Source organism: Tasmannia lanceolata, unplaced genomic scaffold (assembly GCF_043159265.1).
Source record: "Tasmannia lanceolata isolate RefF3 unplaced genomic scaffold, GAP_Taslan_0.1 ptg000012l, whole genome shotgun sequence".
In the NCBI taxonomy this organism is placed as follows: domain Eukaryota; kingdom Viridiplantae; phylum Streptophyta; class Magnoliopsida; order Canellales; family Winteraceae; genus Tasmannia; species Tasmannia lanceolata.
The window spans coordinates 20,555,489-20,578,891 of record NW_027518689.1 but is presented as its reverse complement, the minus strand read 5'-3'; the positions used below and the strand labels follow the sequence as shown (position 1 = coordinate 20,578,891).

Here is a 23,403-nt window from a genome sequence, read left to right as displayed (position 1 = left end):
AGGGGGACAAGTAAGAGTAAATCAATTATGTTTTACATATTGTTCATGATATTTGGACTACCTTTGCACATAATTCTCATATCAGGCTTATGTGTCCCTTTTGTGATCACAAAGCATGCATATTCTATGCTTATTGTGCTTCAATGTTATAAACTTGTTAAACATGCTTCATATCATTATTTGCAATGTTTATTATAAGCATAGATTTAGGGCGAGCTAGATTTACATTTTTCAATCTCTAAGGGTGAGCTTCCACCTCATAATTAATTTGGTTTGTCTTCATCAAAAAGGGGAAGGTTGTAATCCTAAGGGTTCAACCTTATCCATGTTTTGATGATTTGCAAACTCAAAATGATTATATGATGCTAATGGTTTTGCTAGTTTTGTTCTTTAGCTAGGTTTTATCAAAATCAATAGTAGTATCTAAATGGAGGCTTGGAGGTGAACTACACATGGTGACTCACTCATAGACTCAAATTGTTGGTTGATCAAAATTGATACTAGTCACATAGACCAAAGCAAACTCAAGAGTTCACTTACACATGCGGATTGGCCACAAGCTTAGAGAAGAACCAATGGTGGTGATCCCTTCAAAGCACATACATAGCAGCCAATTCACTTACACATGCGGATTGGCCACAAGCTTATGGAAGAACCAATGGTGGTGAGCCCTTCAAAGCACATGCAAATTAGTGAATTGTTAGAAGTTGAGCCTTGCGTGTTCGTGGGGGTATAGGGTAGTCCAAATGAATATACACACCTGGGTGGTCTATGATGGTTACCAGCGTGGTGACAATTTGGTTTGTGCACTTTTGAGTGGAATTGAAGTATGCTCCTCGGGTGGAGTGGAGGGTTCCCCTTTTATAGCCTGAGGTTCCGTGTTCCTGGGTGAGATGTGGCAACGATGGACGTCATGGTGAACGGCAGTTTAGGCACTGGCACTGGTGTAGTACGGTAAGCCAGAAGCTACAAGTAGATGACGTGATGTGACATGTGAGGTGTGTCATCTCAGAAGGTGACATGTTGGGGATGGTAGATGTTGGGATCTTGTACAATTGCTGACAGAAATAGCACTGGAAAGTGATGGGACATTTCTTGATCTTCTATGGTGGACGAAACGAGTCAGCAAGCGATAATGTCATATGATCCTGGGGGGGGGGGGGGGGGCGCTCTTCTACTCAACCGAGGGTATCGATGCCTCGTCCGTCATCAAGCCTTTGTCCTGTCGTGTAGTGGCACTCGACCAGATGCTGCTAGAGGCAAGTCGCCCGAGGTCTCTCCTCTCGGACAAGACGGTAACGGTACCACGTGGCGGCACTCGGTCACGGGTCTTGGCATCGAGGGCCCTTCTCGGGCAAATGCCTTCTATTCAGATGATAGGTGTCTCTTTGCTCCACGAGGTGGAGTGTCGTCGGTACTCGGCTCTTGGCTATCCGAGCGGTCTTGTCCCATCTCCGCAGGTCTTGCCACATGTAAGCATATCAATGGTGGTCCGGTTTTACCCCCTACATATTTGAATCATAAGGTGTAGATATTTAGCCAGACTTAAATTGACTAAGGTTTTGTAAATTTTTTCCCTACATAGTGTCTTTGTGTTAAAAAATCATCAAGGTTTCTATGTATTCTATAATTTCTAGTGCTACAGTAGCTCTTCTCAATTCTTCATCTCAAATTTATTAGGTAAGAGTTTCTTGTTGCCTTACTTCAAACTATCTAAATTTCGTGTCATTGCTTGGAATCTTGTTATAGACCATAAAGAAAATTTATTAATTTATACACTGTGTTCTTGATCTTGATCTATAAAGACTTAAGGTTGGTCCATATAAATTTCTTCATCTACTCACTGTTTAACAATATTATTTTAGCTTCTAATTGATAGAATTGTTAAGTTATAAATGATAGCTAAGGAGGAAATTAATACTCGAATAATGATTATTCTAGTGAATAGTGAGTACTTATCAAAGAAATCTATACATTCTTTTTATTTAAATCATGTACCTATCAATATAGCTTTATATTTTTAAGAAAACGTACTAGTCGATCTCTATTTATTATGGCACATGAGCACATCCATGCCGGCGTCCATATACGGACGATCCAGATCTTTTTATCAGCTGCGCTTAATAATGAATTCATGTAAATTTCATTTAGAAAAATGCCAAAAGATCATGATTTCTGGACATTCCCTAACTTTACTTTCGGGGTCTCCATGTGGATGTGATCGAATCCGTTGATCAGAACTATGGTCACAGTTCTGGTCCATTGCTATTGATTCCACTTTGATGGGATGACGTATCTCCTTGACACATCAAGCCTCCTTTGCTCCCTGTTTTGATTCCTTGAAATTTCAAGAAAAGTTTGGAAAATAAAAATATTTTGTCCATTGCTTTATTACATATCAATAAAAATGACTTGAACAACCACAATTCAAGTAATAATGATTATCCTCAAAATTTATCATTTCCCTCTAATTTGTGGAAAAAAAATTCTAGGAAAAAAATTCCTTGAGAAATGTTTTTCCTACAATCCAAATAGACCTGCCATGAAAATTCAAACAGTTGATTATCTTTTCTTATTGATGGAACATGCCACGTGGGTCGGCTCATGATGATCAACAAGATCAACGGTAAAGACATCATAGGGTTTATTTTTTGTGAAGCAGAGAAAACATGAAGAGGAATGATAGATGCAAGGTCCCTCTTTATGCAAGGGCTAAAGAAGGGCCCTAGAATACACCCACGTCATTAAGTGCAACCGAATTCAGTTTCTCAACTGAATTTAAAAATGATGTGGATCTATTCAAGGGCCCTTCTCCAGTCCTTGCATAAAGAGGGCCCTTGCATCTATCATTCCTCAAACATGAACGTCAAAGAAAGATAGCCAACCTTTTGTTTTCTTTAATTGCTTTAATATGCCATTGATTTTGGATCTGCCATGTTTTGATAAGTGCAGAAACATATCTTGTCTAAAAGGAACCTAATCTAATTATTATATATATATATATATATATATATATATATAAACATATCTTGTCTAAAAAGAACCTAATCTAATTATATATATATATATCTATGAGGAAAATGGTTGTGAGCTTGAAGCTCATATAGCTTATATGAGCGTGAGGGCCCAAACACATGGGTCCCACATTTTTTGTGGTGATCCAAACCATTCATTTGCAAGGCCCCATCATAGATAGGGTGTGTACCAAAAATCAGCTCCATTGGATCATCCTAACCCCTCCAAAAGCGGAGGGAAAAAATTGGTAGATTTGTGGCAAACGGTGTTTGTCCATTTTGCCCTCCACTTTTGGATGGGTTAGGATGATCCTATGGAGCTGATTCTTTCAAATGAATGCTTTGGATCATCCTAACAATGTGGACCCACATGTGAGCTTCAAGCTCACAATCATTTTCCTCTCTCTCTATATATATATCTACTATAATAAGTTGGATGGAAAAGCCCAAGCTGGTTTGAATTTTTTGAAAAATCTATGGAATTTACACCTTACTTTTTTTGACTTTTTCTAACAAACACACCCATTCAACACACATATTTTCAATCCTACCCCTCCTTTATGCTTTTTAACAAAAGCACCCATTCAACCCACATATTTTCAATCCTACCCCCTCCTTTATGCTTTTTAACAATAGCACCCATTCAACCCACATATTTTCAATCCTACCCCTTCCTTCATGCTTTTTAACAAAGGCACCCATTAAACCGACATAATTTCAATCCTACCCCCCTCCTTTGTTAAAAAGCATTAGAAAATATTTTTAGAAAAATATAAAAAGCATATATTTTTAGAAAAAGTATATGATACTTTTATTTATTTATTTTTAGCTACATTTTTACTTTTTTCTACATATTTTTTAAATAACATTTTTTCGTATCACATACTTTTTTTTGGCCGTGTTGTGCATATTTTTATTTTTTTTACACAAAAATTAATTACGAAATTTTGTATCATATACTTTTTTTTTGCCATGTCGTGCATATTTTTATTTTTTTAACACAAAAATTAATTACGAAATTTTGTATCATATACTTTTTTTCCACCGTATCGTGCATATTTTTTTTTCAGAAAAAGTAATTAGAAAACTCTTTCTTTTGCATTTTTTTTCATTACTTGGTATGTGGTTATGCATACTTTTTTGCTTATTGTTTCTACATATATTTAACTAATTTTTTTTGTTATCATATTCTCTCTTTTTTTCCCGTGTGGTGCATTGCACGTCGGGTATCATACTCCTTTTTTTGGCCGTGTCGTGCATCGCAAGTCGTGGTTAAAAATATTGTTTCTACATATTTTTAACTAATTTTTTTCTTGGTATCATAGCCCTTTTTTGGCAGTGTCGTGCATCACACGTCGGGTATTACTAGTATATGTAAAGCTGAATGTTGCAAGCTGAGGTTGCGCCATGTGCACCCCCATTGCATTCCGAAATTGAAAAATGATTTAAGGGGATGTTGCACACCGTTTGACACGTCACCGTTTGACACGTCACGTATTCCTCTATCAACAAATTAATGCCATAAATTTTGGAAACAATACGTATTAGAAACAAGCTTTGTAAATATGCTTTCTATATCCCCTGTACGTCTCCCCAAATTACGTTTCTTCCTCTGATTCTCTAATAAAGGAAATTTATTTAAAGCCTTAATTAGAGGAGATATTCTTTAAGAGATATCGAATTGGCGCTACAAATCCTCCCAAAATTAGAAATATAATCTCAAAATTACGCGGCAAATCTAATGTCGTATAAGTAAGCCGGTGTCGCCACGTGGCACCCCTCTACAACCGGTATATTAGCAAAGATTTTCTCACACCGTTTCAACTCCTCTCAAAAAAAAAACGTACACGCAACCTTCATATTCTGTATTTATGAGACTCTCTTGAATTCACTTTTTATTAACTTTCTCTAAAAGGAAGGAAGTTGATTTTTCCCATTTTCCTTGAAACCTTTCAAATTGCGTTTCACTTCCATCTTTAAAATCGCACAGAAATCCGAAATCCCAAAAAACTTTTCAAAATGACCAAAAAAATCTGCACAAAATGATAAATCTTCTCGAGCAAAGCCAGCTTTCAAGTCTCTCTCTCCCTCTCTAATATTTTCTTCTTTAATTAATTTTTTATTAGATTTGGAAACTGATATATAAAAAGTAATAGCCAATAACATCGGTAGAGGAATCCATTCTATCCGCCGCTTCATATTGGTTGCAGAGGCGCTTCTGTCGCCATGGATGTTAGCACTCTTTCTCACTCGATTCTCTGAAGGTCAGTGTTTTCTTGGTTTAATTTTTTATTTATTTTCATCTGAATTTTTTTCTTGGAAGAAATTAAAAATAGGTTTAGTTACTCATTCTGTTTGGGTTCTGGTGAATTTTTCTACTTGAGGTATTTAAGTTGGGGCTAAATAATGAATGGTTTGGACTTTGGATTATCTACATTTTTTAAAATTATAAATCTCTTTAAAAGAAAATAACTAAATTTGATATCTATTTTTTTTGGTCTTCCGTAATAAACATGAAGGGCGGCAAAATTATAGGTGGATGTGATGCAGACGCATCTATATCTGCACCTATATTGGAGACTCCTTTGCCCATAATTCAGCCAAGAAGAAAATGGGATTCGGCAATTGTGTTTGGAGACTCATTCTGCTTCGCCAATGGGATCGGTTTATATGATTGCTTATGAGATTCGAGTTCAGACTCATTCTGCTTCGCCAATGGGATCTGTTTATATGATTGCTTATGAGATTAGAGTTCTTGCGGAAAGGGTGAGAATCTCACTGTTGGTGGTTTGATCCTATTTTCTTGCTATTAGTATGTTTCTTTGTTAGATAAAGCATTGTTTGTTCCTTCATTTTTTTTTTTGGTGACCTCTGAAGCTGATGTTCAGATTTTGTATGGGTTACTTTTTTATTCAGATTTCGGAACCATGGAAAGTGGGTGTAAATCTTAATTAGATAATTTAGGATATATTTCTCATTCAAAATATAAGGTTAATAGGCTGCATATGAATAAATTGATCTAATGATCAACCGAAATATGGCATGACATCATTTGCTACTTGCCCATCAATATCTAATCTAATTATATCTTCCCCTATAAAAATGCATCACCATCCTATCATCTCTCTCGTATCCCTAATTTTCCTGAATTTATTTGAAGACCGAACGATTCGTTTCAATTCCCTTCTAAATAGATTATATCAATACCATGTGTACCATGTGTTTCCTATTCTGACGCTTCGTTTCCTATATAAAACTTTCACCCCTACAGAATTGGCGCATAGAGAGAGAATTCCCTCTCTCTCACTAAATAATCTCTTTGCTTATTATTCACACCTACAAAATAGGACATAAAGAGAGAATTTCGTCTATCTCTAAATCCAATCTTTTTTCTTATTATTTTAAATCCATATATAATAACGTCACCAAATTTTGGAAAAAGATAAGGTTGTAATAGAGTTCCTATCTAATGGTTAGAAACAATTGAACGGAGAGATTTTCATGTTATGTCATATATAAGTCATAGGCTATTGGATGAAGGAGATATGGATTATTAGAAAAAATTGAACGGAGAGATTTTCACGCTATGTCTTATACAACTCATAGGCCATTAGAAGAAGGATATCCGGATTATGCAAGCCTCATATCGATGGGGCCATGGCATCAAAACATAAGGTGTAAAATGTGGCCCCACCCCATCGAAACATGAGATATAAATTAGAGGCCCACCCAAGCTACATGTCCGAGGTGTAAAATGGTGCCCTTGCTATATGCATGGGTTCAGGTAGATGGTGGCCCCACAAAATCAAACGCTGAGGTGTAAATGGTGGGCTTCGCTGGTACTCCCTATCTGTAAATCAATTTTTAAAATTTTTTAAATTTCTCCACGAAATCTCCTGAATTATAGCATATGATGGGAATAGGAAAGATCACTTGCTATTATATGCAAAACATTCTGCAAATGAGAATCGGTGTCCTCTGTCATATTGAATTATTGATAGAAACGGATCTCCTTTAATAGGTATTATTGGAGATTTGTTTCCAAACACTATAGTTTTGCTACAACCTTTGGGTTCCTTTCCATATGCATTTAAACCCTTAAATCAATCTTTTCCCATGTCATTATGGATTGGGCCTTTTGTGATTATTGATTGGCTTTTCATTTTTATTCTTATGTGATTATTGAATGGTTTCTGATTGCCTTCTCAATTGAGCATGCTTCTCATGATCATCTCCAATCCGTCTTGCCATTTTTCTCAATTGAAGGTGTTGCTTGCAATCTCAATCTATTCTCATGTTCTCTTCTCCTCCATCTGTAGGTTACCTCATACGAAAAGTAAATACTTTCAGGGTGGTAAGATCTGTGAGTTACTTTTATTTTTCTTCCACACCCATATTTTTGCTTTTAGTTGTTTTTGGCATTTGTCTTGATGAATATTTTTCAGTCATGTGTATGCTGTACTATGCATGTTGTGTTGGACCAAGTCCAATCTAGGATCGATGAAGACAACACATTTTCCACCATATATTTTGGCAGACTCGAAGTTATCAAGCGAGGTTTGTTTCTTCCACAATCTCTCTATTTCTTTTGCCTAATGTTTATGCTTTATCTTTTTTACATATTTTCTTATTCTTCTAAAGATTCTTCAAAAGATTTTATTTCCTTATTTTCATTTAATTATATTGGTAGATATAAAATAATTTCTAATTTGTTTAAATTCTTTCTATTTCGAGAATGTCATTCTATTTTGGACTTTAGTTTTTACTGTTTTAATGTCTTATAAGAACTATTTTGGGTTGTTTTGCAGTTAAGTTATAAGGAAAAATATTTCAAGATCATAATTTTTTCGTCGACCCGTGCATCGCACGAGACTGCAACTAGTATATAAGTAAAGCTGAATGTGGTTCAATGTGGTGTTGCCATGTGTCCCCCTCCTATACACGCAACTTCTGTGTATAGTCTCTTTTAAGAGAAAGGGTAATATACACCGAACGCATGTGTATAGAAAGGAATTTGTTTCATTTAGGTATGCTAATAATAGCTAATACATCTGCAATAAATCAGAGATTGGAAAACCAAATGATTTTGTTTCTTTTAAGGCTGCTATTAAGCGCTAATAAATCTATAAAAAAGCAGAGAATGGAAAACAAAACAATTTTATTCCTTTTAGGGCTGCTATTAAACGCATCCCAAGGCATGTTTTAAGACAAGAATGACCTTTACTTGCTTTTCCCTTCACCTTTTTTGAGAAACAGATCCCAATGCATTTCACAAACCCTATTCACCTTTTTAACCTTCTTCTTTCCCATGCCAAGTGTTGAAAGTCCATTGCCTTTCGTAAAACTCCATTGTACAGCCCCCTTCTAGGATGAATTCAGCCCATATTTTTCTAAATGGACTACACAGCCCATACCATAGGATGATCCAAACTGCCCAATTGATGGGCCACAACGTAAATAGATTGAGCCCCAAAAATCATTTCCATAGGATGATTCTAACCATCCCATCTAAAGAGGGACTCAGATTATGGAAACTTCTATAGATCGAACGGTTGGGATCATCTATGGAAATAATTTTTGGGGCACAACCTATTTATGTTGCGGCCCATCCATTGGCAGTTTGGATCATCCTATGGTGTGGGCTGTACATTCTAGAAATTGTGTTCAATTACATAAATACGCTTGGCTTTTGACTTGGTGGTAGGGAAGACCTATTTGTTTCTTCATGAGAAAGAGTTTTTATAAGGTGTAAACCCGTATACTCCAGCATTTTTCAAAAAGTATTGTACGGGTCACACCATAGGATGATCCAAAACGTCCATTAGATGGGCCACAATGCAAATAGGTTGTGCCCAAAAACTCATTTCCATAGGAGGTGATCCTAGCCATCCAATCCATAGAGAAAATTCGTATTATGGAAACCTCTATAGATTCAAGGGCGAGGATCAGCCTATGGAAAACATACTCAAAATTTCAAACATCATTTTATGTTCTGTTTTTTTGTTTGAATAAAAATTGTCCATCCTCTCGAGTTTCTTTTCACTTTCTCTTGATCCCTAACTCTAAGCGCTAACTATGTACAATATAAGTCGGACTTAGGACACTTTGATGGATGGTCCCACTAGACTCAAAATAGATTGTGACCTGGAATCAGAAATTGAGATCCAAAAGCACTCCAAAAAGGATAATGGATCAAATGAAATACTATTAGAATCTATGAACCATTATTTATACCTTGGAACCACTATTTATACCTCGGAACCACTACTTAGTAGTAAATAGTGGTTTCGAGGTATAAATAGTTGTTCTCACTGTATAATTAGTAGTTCTGAGTGTTTAAACCACTATGTATACACTCATTCTTACTTTTTATAGTGGTTTTGACTGTAATTGTGGTTCACATGAATCTTGAAACCACAATTAGTGCTTGCAAGGATTTAATTGTCGTTCCTTTCATCTCAATGTGGTTCTTAGTGTTTAAACCACTGTGTATAAATTCATGACAACTTTGAGACCCAATAAAATACTATCAGAATGTATGGACCAATATTTATACCTCAAAACCACTATTTATACCTCGGAACCACTACATAGTGGTAAATAGTGGTTCCTAGGTATAATTAGTGGTTCTGAGTCTTTAAAACCCTATAAATACACTCATTCTCACTTTTTATAGGGTTTTGAGTGCATAACTTTTTTAATCTCACAATTTAAACTCTCAGAACAAGTATTAGGCCATCTAAACTATGAACCACCATAAGATCTGAGTGTTTAGACAACTATTTAACCCATTGTTCATAAATTCATTGCGACTTTGACACCCAATGAAATACCATTAGATTGTGTGAAGCAATATTTCTACTATGGAACCACTATTTATACCTTGGAACCACTATTTATACCTCGAAATCACTACATAGTGGTAAGTAGTGGTTCCTAGGTATAATTAGTGGTTTTGAGTGTTTAAAATCCTATAAATACACCCATTCTCACTTTTTATAGCGGTTTTGAGTGAATAACTTTTTCAATCTCACAATTTAAACTCTCAGAACAAGTATTAGGCCATCTAAACTATGAACCACCATAAGATCTGAGTGTTTAGACAACTATTTAACCCATTGTTCATAAATTCATTGCAACTTTGACATCAAATGAAATACCAGTAGAATGTGTGAACCTTTATTTATACCTCAGAACTACTATTTATACCTCAAAACCATTACTTATACCTCAGAACTACTATATAGTGGTAAATAGTGGTTCCTACGTATAATTACTGGTTCTGAGTGTTTAATCCCCTATTTATACACTGATTGTCACTTTTTATAGTGGTTTTGATTGCATAACCTTTTATTCTCACTATTTATACTGTCGGAACCACTATATAGTGATTCGGAGGTCTACATGGTGGTTAGGACGGTATAAATAGATTACCTCAGTGTTTAAATAGTGGTTCTGATATTCTACATAGGGTCCTCACTGTATTTCCACATTAAGAACCACTATTCAAATCATTGGAACCACTACTTAGTGGTTGAGAGGACTAAATACTGGTTCCCACATATCAATAGTGGTTCCGAGAACAAAATATTGCTTCTACACATTTAAATAGTGCTTCTAATTGTATAGACATGAGTTTCATCCGGGTTTACTCTAAATAGAAACATAGAGGGCAATAGAGAGATAGGGAGATGATGAAAATATATCATAGCATTGTAAAGAGGATGATGACAATAACAAATGCCTAACAAAACCATAACAAAACCCTAACAAACAAAACAAGATGATGACAATACACCATAGCATTGTAAGGAACATGTTAAACCTAAGCAAATGTATGACAATGGACTACTAGAGAACCTTAGGTTTCATAGCCAAAGAAAATAAAGAGATCCAATAAAATCTAGATATTCTCAAGGGGAGTTTCATCGGTCTGCAATGGAATTTCAATGGAGTTTTACAACAGGCAATGGAGTTTCATCAGTTGGTGTGGGGAAGAAGAAGGTAAAAAGGTAGAGGTTAGGTGAAATGCATTGGGATCCGTTTCTTACCTTCTTGGAGGGACAAGCAACTCAAGGGCATTTTTGTCTTAAAACATGCCTTGGGATGCGTTTCACCCCTTTCGGAGAATTTAGCTAACTCAACCCTTTTTTGAGATTTTCAGTTAAAAATCCCATTTTTTGATCATTTTCTCTTTTTAAATATTAGTTACACAATTCCCAATTCCTTTCCTAATGAAAACCGTCTACACCCATAATCAGTTGTGTCGTACCTTATGGTTTGAATTTAGGCACTTTTTTTTAATGTTTTCCGTTTTAATTTCCTATATATATATATAGCTGAATGTGGTAAGCTGGAGTGGCGCCAGGTGGCACCCCCACTGCATTCTAAAATTTAAAAACACTTTAAGGGGATGTTGCACACCGTTTTACACTTTTGGAATTCCAAAAGTTCTTTCTAGAAAAACAAATCGTTCTATATTCCCTCTTTAGTGTACTCCATTTCTCTTAAAGAGAAAATAGATGCTAAAATCTCTCATCTATATCTATAAACGGAATTCTATACTAATGTTTCACAATCTACACCTATAAAAAAGGAATTCTACACCTTAACATCTGGTATTCTATTCTGGGTTGTTTTGCTCTTAAGTTATAGTAAAAATTATTTCAAGAACATAATTTTTCGTTGCCCCGTGCATCGCACAGGACTGCAAGTAGTTAAAAAAGAAAAGACAAGTTTAGTTCGTGCCAGATAGAAAAATACAATAACAAAAAGAAAATCAAGATAAAATTAGAGGACAAAGGGCGGGTGCGGGTCGAGTCAGGCTGCCAAGGCATCATCCCTAACCCAACTTGAAATTAAATCGGGTTTGGAAAAGCCATCCCTAACCCAACCCAACCCAACCCGAGGAAATGCCAACCGAACCCGACTCAAAATTGGGTTGAACCCGACCCAAGTTGCACCCCTACTATGATCACAGTTCTGGTCCACTGCCATTGTTTCCACTTATATGGGATGATCATATCTCCTTGACACATCAAGCCTCCTCTGCTCCTTGTTTTGATTCCATGAAATTTCAAGAAAAGTTTGGAAAAGAAAAACATTTTGCTTTTCCATTGTTTTATTACATAGAAATAAAAGTGACATAAACAACCACAATTCAACGTTTGTTCACAGGAGGAACCTTAAAAGTTATAATGATTATACTCAAAATTTATCATTTCCCCGTAATCTGTGGAAACAAAAAAATATTTCCTAGGAAAAAATTTCTTGAAAAATGTTTTTCCTGCAATCCAAACAGGCCTCCATAGGACTAGATGTCACGTGGGTCAGCTCACGAGGATCAACAAGATCAACGGTCTTGATTTTATTTTTGTGAAGTAGAGAAAACATGAAATGTCAAGATAGCCGCCAACCTTTCGTTTTCTTTAATCGCTTTAATATGCCTATTGATTTTCGCACTACAATGTTTTGATAAGGGCAGAAACTTATCTTGTCTTTTATTATTGAAACATCTTATAACAGTAAAAAGAACATAATTGAAAAAGAAAAGACAAGCTTAGTTCGTGCAATTATTCAAGCACAATAGAAATAAAGAGCTATAAATAAATTCCTTCAGCGAGAGAGGAAAGAAAGACACCGACTCTCAATCTATTCTTAATTCTCCCTCTCTCTCTCAGCTCTCTGCCTCTTGCTCTTGCTCTTGCTCTTGCTCTTTCTCTTTCTCTCTCTAATCTCTTCTCTTTCTCTCTCTAATCCCTCTTTCTTGCAATCTCTTCTTTCTCTCTCTCTCTCTCTCTAATCTATCTTTCTTGCTATCTGTCTCTCTCAGACAGAAATGGAGTTTGATCACTATGACGAAGAGTTCTGTCACTTTAATCCAAATGAAACTTACGAATTTGAGTTCGACGAGTTTTATGAAAATTTCTCTGCACCAATGTTCGTCGACTTAACAAACCCGGATCGATCCGTTGAGGATGATAACGAATGGTTTTGCACACGCCTCGGTAAGTTTTTTTTTTTTTTCATTTGCATGTTTTTTTTTTTGCCATTTTTGTCTGTTTCCCCCCCTTTTTCTTGTCTTTTTCATCTTCACGTTCAAGTTCTTGAATGGTTCTTCCAATTAATTTTTCTTGGAACTGAAACTTTTCTTCCACTTAATTTTTCTTGGGTCGACTCTGTTTCTGCCCTTTTCATCTTCTTGACAATTCTTGCTATAGAGTATAGACATTTGTTTTAAATCTGACATGCATGCTTATCTCTCTGTTTATTGAACCCAATTTTCTGTTTATTGAACCCAAATTTCTGTTGCTCTGTTTGAATTTGATAGAATATTGCTATTTCAATTGATTGAATATTAAAGGTTTTCAAAGGTTTCTTTGCTTTTGAATCTTTTTTTTTATATATAGTTAAAATAGTCGTTGCTGGCTCTAGTTGACTCATTATGAATTGCATGTGAAATGCGGTGTTTGTACTATGTATAAATATTTATATGAATTACAGGTGAAAAAGATGGTATGTATTGAATTATCGGACTTGCGTGACAACACATGTCTTTTGGGATTTTATTTTATTAAAACATTATGTATAGATATTTGTCTTATGTGGTAAGTTTGTATTTGTGTTTATTGTAGCATTTCCTGAAGTTTCATGTTAAAATTCTATCATTTTCAATTGTTTGCCTGCGGATTTCCACTGAAATGTCCGACCGAAACTGAAAAGGTCCCATTTTCGTGATGACCGATACCATAACTGAAACTGAAATTTAAGAAATTCCAAAAATTGAACTTGTCTAAAGTACAATTGTTGCACAACATGGCAATATGTTGGTTGATTCTACCTGTCATTGCTTTCACTTCATTGTCCTGCGATATAAAATCAATCATTTTGTGTTATCCATATTTAAAAATGAAGTTGGCAATGCATGCTAGACCCTTGAATCACTTCCACTTGTATCTTCAACAAAATCACTTCCATATTGATGAACAGTTTTGCAGTGATGTAAGAAAACAAATCCATCTAAAATCAACATGTCATCAAAATAATGAACCCTTTGTTCTAATATAGTGCAGCACCTATCTGCCAAACCTTTTCAATCCTTCAACCAATGGTTGAATAAGTGAACGCTCTCCTCCTCTCTCTTTCTACTGCTATGCAAGTTGTCTTGGGTTGCCTTCTCAACATGGGTGTCGCTGATTACCTGACCTTGTGGTTCCTTAACTGCTCCCTCTTCAGAATTGGAGTGTTCTCTTTCATATCAGTCACTATTGGCCAATATTTCAAGCTCTCGACCTATGAGAAAAAATGTTTCAAACTCTCAATTGGTTTGTGTCTTGATTTCAACTCTGCTGGTCTTTTCTCAGATTTTACTGTGGAAATGGACATTTCATTGAACCACTGCTGTTCACATCCACTTTTATCTTCCAAATTACAATTTTCCAATGAGTTCTTAATTTTACATTGTCAACCCAGGATTCTTTGAGTGTGAGAAATCTTCTCAACAACCTACATGCATCACCGTCTTCTATTTTGTATTGTTCTAGTATTTTAGCAGTCTCTGGACTATTTAAATTAGTAACTTGTGCAGAAATCAAATTCTTTTTGTGTCTATTTTGATACTATGCTTGATCAACAAATGCATGGAACTGATCTATATTTGAATTTGCAATTGGCACTTCTTTGAAACATTGATCCAGCTGAGAGGAACTGGTCTATATTTGAATTTGCAATTGCCACTTCTTTGAACATTTCGTAACCTCAACATTTTCACTTCTTTATGTTCTGTGGAAAGCATAGATCTAAGCACAAAGCTTTGATACTACTTGTTGAAAACAAGATCAAAAGCAAAAGAAGCAAAACCCAAATAACACAAATCACAAAGGGAGAGAGAGAGAGAGAGAGAGAGAGAGAGAGAGAGAGAGTTCCCTCGAATATACTATTCCAAGACTCAAACCGTACACCACTTCTCTTCAATACTCTATTCACACTTTTTCTCTCACTCACATACTGTTTCAAGAGTCTTTGGCTGTGTTTGCTTTGTTCACACCCTTACCCCATGGCTAGATAAATTGGATCCTCGGGCGGAGCGTTGTGTCTTTCTGTGCTACTTTCGTACCCAGAAAAGTGATCGGAGTTACTGTCCTCGGCTTCGCCGATATTTGTTTCCACCGACGTCACTTTGTTTGAGTCTACCTCCTTCTTTACCGCTTATGCTAGGAGCAGTCCCTTTGTATGTGAATGAAAGGGATGCGCGCGCGAGAGAGTTTTACGGCAAGGTTTCCTTAGCAAGATTTTACGACAAGGAGAGAGATGCGGGAGAGGTGGAGAGATGCGGCTAGGTTTCCTTCCTTTTTTGAATTTTGTTTATTGGATCAGCTCTTATACCATGTTATTGTTGATAAGGAAGAAGAAGAAGAGTGAATATGGAGTCTCCTTAGGGAGCTCCCATATAATATATATATATATATATATATATATATATAGAGAGAGAGAGAGAGAGAGAGAGAGAGAGAACGAGAGAGAGAGAGAGAAAAGTGTGCGTGCACAGCTGAACAGGGAGTTACCTGCGCATTAGTGGCTTATAAAGCCACCAATTGGTCGCTTTTTTGGACCCCGCAAAGGTGGACCCTCCATACGAACCAATCGGTGGCTTTATAAGCCACTAATGTGCAGATAACTCCTAGCGCAGCTGCGCAGGTTTTAAATATCGGTTTCGGGCGAAATTTGGTAAAAGCTCTCAAAATATCGATTTTTTAAACCGAAATTTCGGTCGAAATTTGGTAAAGGATTAAAATAATATTATTTTATCTATTATTTCACCGAAATTTCGACTGAAATTTGGTACATTTCGGGAATTTCGGTTTCGGTGCAATTTCGTTTCGGTCCCGACGAAATCCGATCGAAATTTAAAACCATGACTATAATACCCTTCAACAGTTACATTTAAAACTAACCGTAAAATAAAACTAATATAAACTACCATATTACCATGTTTCCTTTTCGATTTGCCCAACCCATTTAAACTAATTAGAAACCACACTTTCTAAATCAAAACTACTTTTAAAGACTAAAAAGCCCATTAACACTTCCCATCACCCATGTCCGTTAGGACCGTGACCTTTTCAGAACACACAGCCACACACATTAGTAACCTTTCTTTTCCAATATGTTCCTATTCTAAAATCTGTCCAATGATCACTGGTGCAACTTCTCTAGCTGTTTCACCTTTGCTTGCTGATGTAGAAAATCAAGATCAAAGCACAAAAGCTTTGATTCCACTTGTTAAAAACAAAGATCAAACAGAAGCACTAAACCCACAACACAAAAGATCACAACAAAAGGAGAAGAGGGAAGAGAAAGAGCGGAAGAGAGAGAGGGAGAATTTCTCTTGAATACTGTTGATGGCAGCAACCATACACAACTTCTTAATAACAAAGAGTTCACGTTTCACACTCCTCTCTTTTTTCCACTTTTTCATGTTTACTCTCACTTCATTATTTCATTCATGTTCTCTCTCTCTCTCTCTCTCTCTCTCTCTCTCTCTCTGTGCATATAAGCAAAGGCACTCAAACACGTATTGAAACTACCCATGCTATACAATCCCCTCTACTTTCCAAAAAAACACTATCGAAACACTAATTAGAAACTAACCTATTACACCACTTTCCTATTTCTATATAATACCCTTTTCCACACGCCTCGGTAAGTTTTTTTTTTTCATTTGCATGTTGTTGTTTTTTTGCCATATTTGTCTGTTTTGCCCTCCCTTTTTCTTGCCTTTTTCATCTTCACATTCAACTTCTTGAATGGTTCTTCCTTTTAATTTTTCTTGGATCTGAAAATTTTCTTCCAATTAATTTTTCTTGGGTCGACACTGTTTCTGCCCTTTTAAATCTGACATGCATGTTTCCGAAAACACATATCTCTTTGTTTAAATTGATTGAATCCTAAAGGTTTTCAAAGGCTTCTTTGCTTTTGAAACTTTTTTTTTTATATAGTTAAAATAGTTGTGGCTGGCTCTAGTTGACTCATTTTGATGGTTCTGGAACCACGTTACTCACAAAACTTATCTAAAGCTGAATCCTTACACAACATAGATTGGTTTTGGTGATTATGTTTGGCATTGTTTTACTTGGTTGGATTTAGTAACATGTTTTTAAATTTCCAATGAAACAAACGACTGATATGTTTCCATCCCCATCCCCATCGAAACGATACCAAAACTGAACGGACTTGCTCAACAACACATGTCTTTTGGTATTTTATATTATTAAAACATTATCTATATCTGTATTTCTTATGTGCTAAGTTTGTATTTGTGTTTATTGTAGCATTTCCTGAAGTTTCATTTAAAAACTCTATCATTTGCAATTGTTTGCCTACGTTTCGGTGATTTTACAGGATTTCCACCAACATGTCCAACCGAAACTTAAAAGGTCCCATTTCTGTGGTGACCGAAACCATAACTGAAACTGAAATTTAAAACCTTGATTAGTAGATTTTACAAAAATTGAACTTGTGTAAAGTAAAATTGTTGCACAACATGGCAATATGTTGGTTGATTCTACCTGTCATTGTTGGTTGATTCTACCTGTCATTGCTTTCACTTGATTGGACATTTTCTTTGTGGAATTAAAAGTAGGAGCATGTCCTGCGATATAAAATCAATCATTTTGTGTTATCTATATTTAAAAATGAAGTTGACAATGCATGCTAGACCCTTGAATCACTTCCACTTGTGTCTTCAACAAAATGATTGTCCATATTGATGAATAGTTTTGCAGTGATGTAAGAAAAAAAAATCCATCTGAAATCAACATGTCATCAAAATAATGAACCCTTTGTTCTAATATAGTGCAGCACCTATCTGCCAAACCTTTTCAATCCTTCAACCAATGGTTGAAAAAGTGAACCCTCTCCTCCTCCCTCTTTCTACTGCTATGCAAGTTGTCTAGGGTTGCCTTCTCAACATGGGTGTCGCCGATTACCCGACCTTATGGTTGCTCAACTGCTCCGTTTTCAGAATTGGAGTGTTCTGCCTCATATCTGTCACTATCGGCCAATATTTCATGCTCTCAGACCTATGAGAAAAAAATGTTTCAAACTCTTGATTGGTCTCAGTGGCTTGATTTCAACTCTGCTGGCCTTTTCTCAGTTTTTACTGTGGAAATGGACATTTCATTGAACCACTGCTGATCACATCCACTTTTATCTTTCAAATTGCGGTTTTCCAATGAGTTCTGAATTTTACATTGTCAACCCAGGATTCTTTGATTGCGAGAAATCTTCTCAACAACCTACATGCATCCCCATCTTCTATTTTGTATCATTCTAGTATTTTAGCAGTCTCTGGACTATTTAAAATAGTAACTTGTGCAGAAATCAAATTCTTTTTTGTGTTCGTTTTGATACTATGCTGGATCAACAAATGCGGAGAACTGGTCTATATTTGAATTTCCAATTGCCACTTCTCTGAAACATTCTGTAATGTCAACATTTTCACTTTCTTTATGTTCCTTATAAAACAATGATCAATGCACAAAGTTTTTTGAAAACAAGATCAAAAGCAAAAGAAGCAAAACCCAAATAACACAAATCACAAAAGGAGGGAGGAAGAGAGAGAGTTCTCTTAAATATACTATTCCAAGACTCAAACCGTACACCACTTCTCTTCAATACTCTATTCATGTTTTTTTTCTCACTCACATATTGTTTCACGTTTTGCACTCTCCTTTTATATATGTTAGAAATGTGGCTAGGGTTTAGAGGGGAAGAAGAAGTGTGAGGGTGAAGATGGTGAGATTCTCCACTTAGGAGTCCACCCATTAATATGATGTATATATAGGTCCAAAGTAGGGAAACATGGTACAAAGGCTACAATACCCCTCACACTACACATAATGACTAAGATACCCTTCAACACTCCCCCTCAAGCTGGGGTGTATATACGGTATAACTCCACACTCCAGATTCCTACAAAGAAAACTAAAACAAACAACTATAATACCCATACAGCAGAAAAACAATAATCCCATAGACATAGCCAGCTTGGTACAACACACCCCGTCAAGCTGGTGTGGTGAATACATAGTAAAAAACATAACAAAAAAGGACCATGGCCACAACTAGTACAACAGCGAGTTCAACGGCCACAAAAACAACAAGCTCCCCCTAAATTAGCATTACCGTCAGAGCGATCAACACAGAGCCTCCCCCTGAATCAGAGCACGGCTATCAAATCTACACCAATAACGATCGAACGAAAGGGCCTTGGCAAGGAAACAACAACGATCCATAGAATAAAATAAGCACACCAAAGGCGCGCACACGAACAACGACGAAGCACCACGAGTAGAGATCAAGAGAACATCATATCGAAGAAGAAGCCCAACCAGGACCAACAACCAACCAACAACAGGGCGATAGAAAATCAGCCCACAACAACAACCAACCAATGATGGCCACACAGCACGTCGCTTGGGAAACAACCAACCAAAGAAGGCCACACAACACGTCGCCTGGGAGAAACAACAATAAGGCCGAATTCAACGCAAATGACCGGGCATATAGCCACTACTAGCAACAAGGCCGAAAGCAATGCTAACGACCTGGTATATAGCCACCAACAACAACAAGGCTGAAAGTAACGCTAATGACCGGGCATATAGCTACAAAAAAAAAAAAAACAAGGCCGAGAGCAACGCTAACTACCCGGCTTATAGCCACAATAACAAAGTGGATTGCAACGCAAACCACTACATTGACAACGAATGCGTTAAACTGCGCAAAGCAACTACACACACTATATAGAAGAACCAATAAAGTGGATTGCAACGCAAACCTCTACAGCAACAATGAATGCGCAAAATTATGCAAGGCAACTACACACATGTAGAAGCATCAACAAACAGGACTCGCAAAGCGAGTCCACCAATAACACCAAGCGCGAAGAACCAATCAACCACAACAGCAATGATCTCAACCACGATCAACCCAACCAACCTCAACCACAACCAACCCAGCCAACCAATCAAACAACCAAAAAACCAACCAAAAAACCAACCAAACAACCAACCAACCAACAACAAATAGAAGGAGCAACTAACTAAGAACGCGAAGCATGGTGAAAGAACATCAACTTAAGTCACCAACAACACACCAACAAACGCTAAGCAGAAGGAAACAACTAGCAACATGAAGAACCAACAACTAACAATGCAAAAAAGAAACTAACAAACCAACCAATGAATCAACTAAGGAAACCTCACAACACTTCAACAAGGAGGACGATACTACACTAACCCGAAGACGATGACAAAACATAATAGGAAGAACAACCACCAACAAAGGAGCACCAACAAGGAACTCCATGTGGAACAACTACCCACAAGACAACAACAAGACTATAACGCGACAACAACAAGACAACACAAGACATCAATACACCACTCCATCCATGGAACCTACATCAACACTCCCCCTCAAAAAACACTATTTGAAACACTAATTAGAAACTAACCTATTAAAAAACTTTCCTATTTCTATTTATTAGCCTTTTCTAAAACACAATAAGTAACTAATTATGTTTCCTAAGCCAATCCAATCTCCTAAAGCTACCACTTTCCAAAACCCAAATTAGAACTAACTCTAACTACCAAATTGACAAATCCTAATTTAGACTAGGAAAGATCCATGTGGGCCCGCGTCCGCCCGCGCCCCGTCCGCACCGACCCATCCCCTCCGGCGCCATGGAGAGTCAGCGATAACTTTTATCACTCCCCTTCACTGCTGACTCTCTGCAAGTCATGCTAAGTTCATTTCTAAACTTCACAAACCTATTGTACTCCAACCCTTCGAATGTAGCAAGATACTCCGCTATCTTACCGTACCACTGTACTCAGGTTTCAATCGTCGGATTATAATCCTCTGCATCCCCGTCTCTGAAATCTTGGACTCTTCATTGAGTTGTGATATTGCATGACAGATCTTCATGAATATTTCATGACACTAATAAGAAACTAACCTATTAAACCACTTCCCTATTTTCTATATACTACCCTTTTCCAAAACAAAATTAGTAACTAATTATGTTTCCTAAAACAATCCAACATCCTAAAGCTACTCGTTTCCAAAACCCAATTTAGAATCAACTCTAACTACCAACTTGACAAGTCCTAGTTTAGAATAGGAAAGATCCATGTGGGCCCGCCTCGGCCCGCGTCCGTGCCGACCCATCCTCTCCTTCACTGTGGAGAGTCCGCGATGACTCTCAACAGGTGACACATCTACCATTGTTAAACCAACAACTGCTATATTTTTGTAAACCAAATTTTCCACTTTCTCTTCTACATCATGTCCTGAAAACAAATCAGTATCCAAGTTGCAGAACTCGTTAGAAGCTATGTTTTTTTTTTGTTTGAAATAGTGATATATTGAATTAAAGGGAACCAAGATGGTCCACAAAGGCACAAACATTACAGAAGGAATAAATACAAGAAAAACAAAAATACAATTTACGGCAGGAGGAAATCAAACCACTCCAAACCCAGCCTTCTAACCCTTGATTTGGCTGAAGAATCGGCTTCACCATTAGATGCTATGTTAAAAGACTTTTCTCCCTTAATTTCTCCTTCTTCATGCTTATCCAGTGAAACGATCTACGATCTGCTTGTATGGGGAATGTGCACTACATTTTAGGATAGAAACTTGATATGCCAACGCACTAATTTTATGTGAACTTGTTCTAGCAAATGCTTTCAACCTGGAAAGTTCTCTGCAATCCTCAAAGTTTTGGTTGTCTAGACCCATCTCAAGCTTAAAAGGAGAAGCTGCAGCAGAATTTTCAGCAGCTGCCAGAGCTTCATATGTTAAAGTTCTCTACTCCCAAAACCTTCCACTTCCTTAGACTTTCCATGCAGCACATTTCAATCTAAGAATTATCTTCAATCCCCACTGTACTATCATCTACAGATTCCCTCCCTGCTGGTGGAACTTGGGCCATTGCTCAATTCCTCATTTTCTTGAGCTTGGACATTTCAAGCACAGATAGCTGCACTCATTTCCTCATTTTCTTGTTCCGAGGCTTTGTTAGGCTCGATATGGGCAACTGCTTCACATTCCTCAGATTCAAATTTTGTTCTGGTATCTTCATTTTCCCTTTGAGCTGATTCACCACATACTTTCACCTCTTCCACTTGATCGTGATCTTTGCAATTAATTTCCTCTTGATCAATCCAAATTTCTCCCTGATCTTCACATTCAACTTCTTCCTTGACAGCTTGATTGGTTCTTGTTTCTCTTCCTTTCAGCTTCTTGAGCCTTCTCACAATAGACGTTTGTCTCATCATAGTTCACAAGAGACTCATCCTCTTTGGCATCATGTTCACAGACAAAATTTGAATCCTCAACTCTGTAAGCTATTATATAATCTTTGAATTCTCCCTGATCTTTTCCCTTTTTACCTTTTTCTGCATAGTAATTCCTTATGCATGAGCAATCGTTCTCATCTCTTTGGAGAGAATCTTGAAACTCTGTTGCACTGATGCAGTATGCAGTTTCTGATTTTATCTTAAATTCAACTGATTGCACATGTTTACTAACGCTCTTTCTTATTCCTATGTAACTTCCATTCAAATTCTCTCTCTGATTTTAAAATGTTTGAATGCTTTTATTCGAGTTTTATGCTTTCTCTTGAATTATAAATATGAAATTTATGGATGTGCTTTCTGGGGTATTGTGTTACAGGATGTAACCAAAAGCATGATGAAGAAGATGATCCTGATATTCTCCATAGAAAATTTGAACTTCGGGTATGTTATGCCTCACTCTTTGTCCTACGTGAATGGATGATATTGTTGTTCATGTAACTTCATGACATCTTGAGTCTTAAATCGTGCAGGTCATGGCAGCGAGGAGCCTAAGACTTCAAAACTCACTAAAGGGACAAACATCACGGTATTTTAAGTTCTTTAAACATTGAATTATTATTATTTCTTCAATTTCCCATGAACAATTCAATGACAAAATCTCCTATGCCTTTCAATTTCACCGCGAGATGTCGTCCACTTCCTGCACCTGCGAAATCTGCCAAGGAAAGGATAGCAATATTAAACATGATCAGGAAGACAGAAAACATCTAATGATCCTCCAAGGTACAAATTAATGACACCAAATCTAGAACCCAATCCAAAAGTAGCTACTCCATTACCAAAGAATGGAGTGGTGAAAAGTAAAAAGGCAATTGGCCAAAATTGTTTGCCTTTCAGTGGGATGAAGAAACCCATTCAAAGCCTTAAGAATCCAAAAGTAGCTGCTCCATTGCCAAAGAATGGAGTGGTGAAAACTGAAAAGGCAATTTGCCAGGTTCGTTTGCCTTTCAGTGGGATGAAGA

General features: G+C 36.8%; 1 protein-coding gene across 1 annotated transcript; it reads left to right on the top strand.

Moving 5' to 3' along the window:
* The first annotated feature begins 12,708 nt into the window (after window positions 1–12,708).
* Window positions 12,709–22,992, top strand: LOC143888618 (uncharacterized). Its single transcript, XM_077393058.1, has 3 exons — window positions 12,709–13,021; window positions 22,758–22,822; window positions 22,912–22,992. The coding sequence occupies exons 1-3, from the start codon at window positions 12,853–12,855 to the stop codon at window positions 22,990–22,992; spliced, it is 315 nt and encodes a 104-aa protein (XP_077249173.1). The 5' UTR covers window positions 12,709–12,852.
* The last annotated feature ends 411 nt before the right edge of the window (window positions 22,993–23,403 follow it).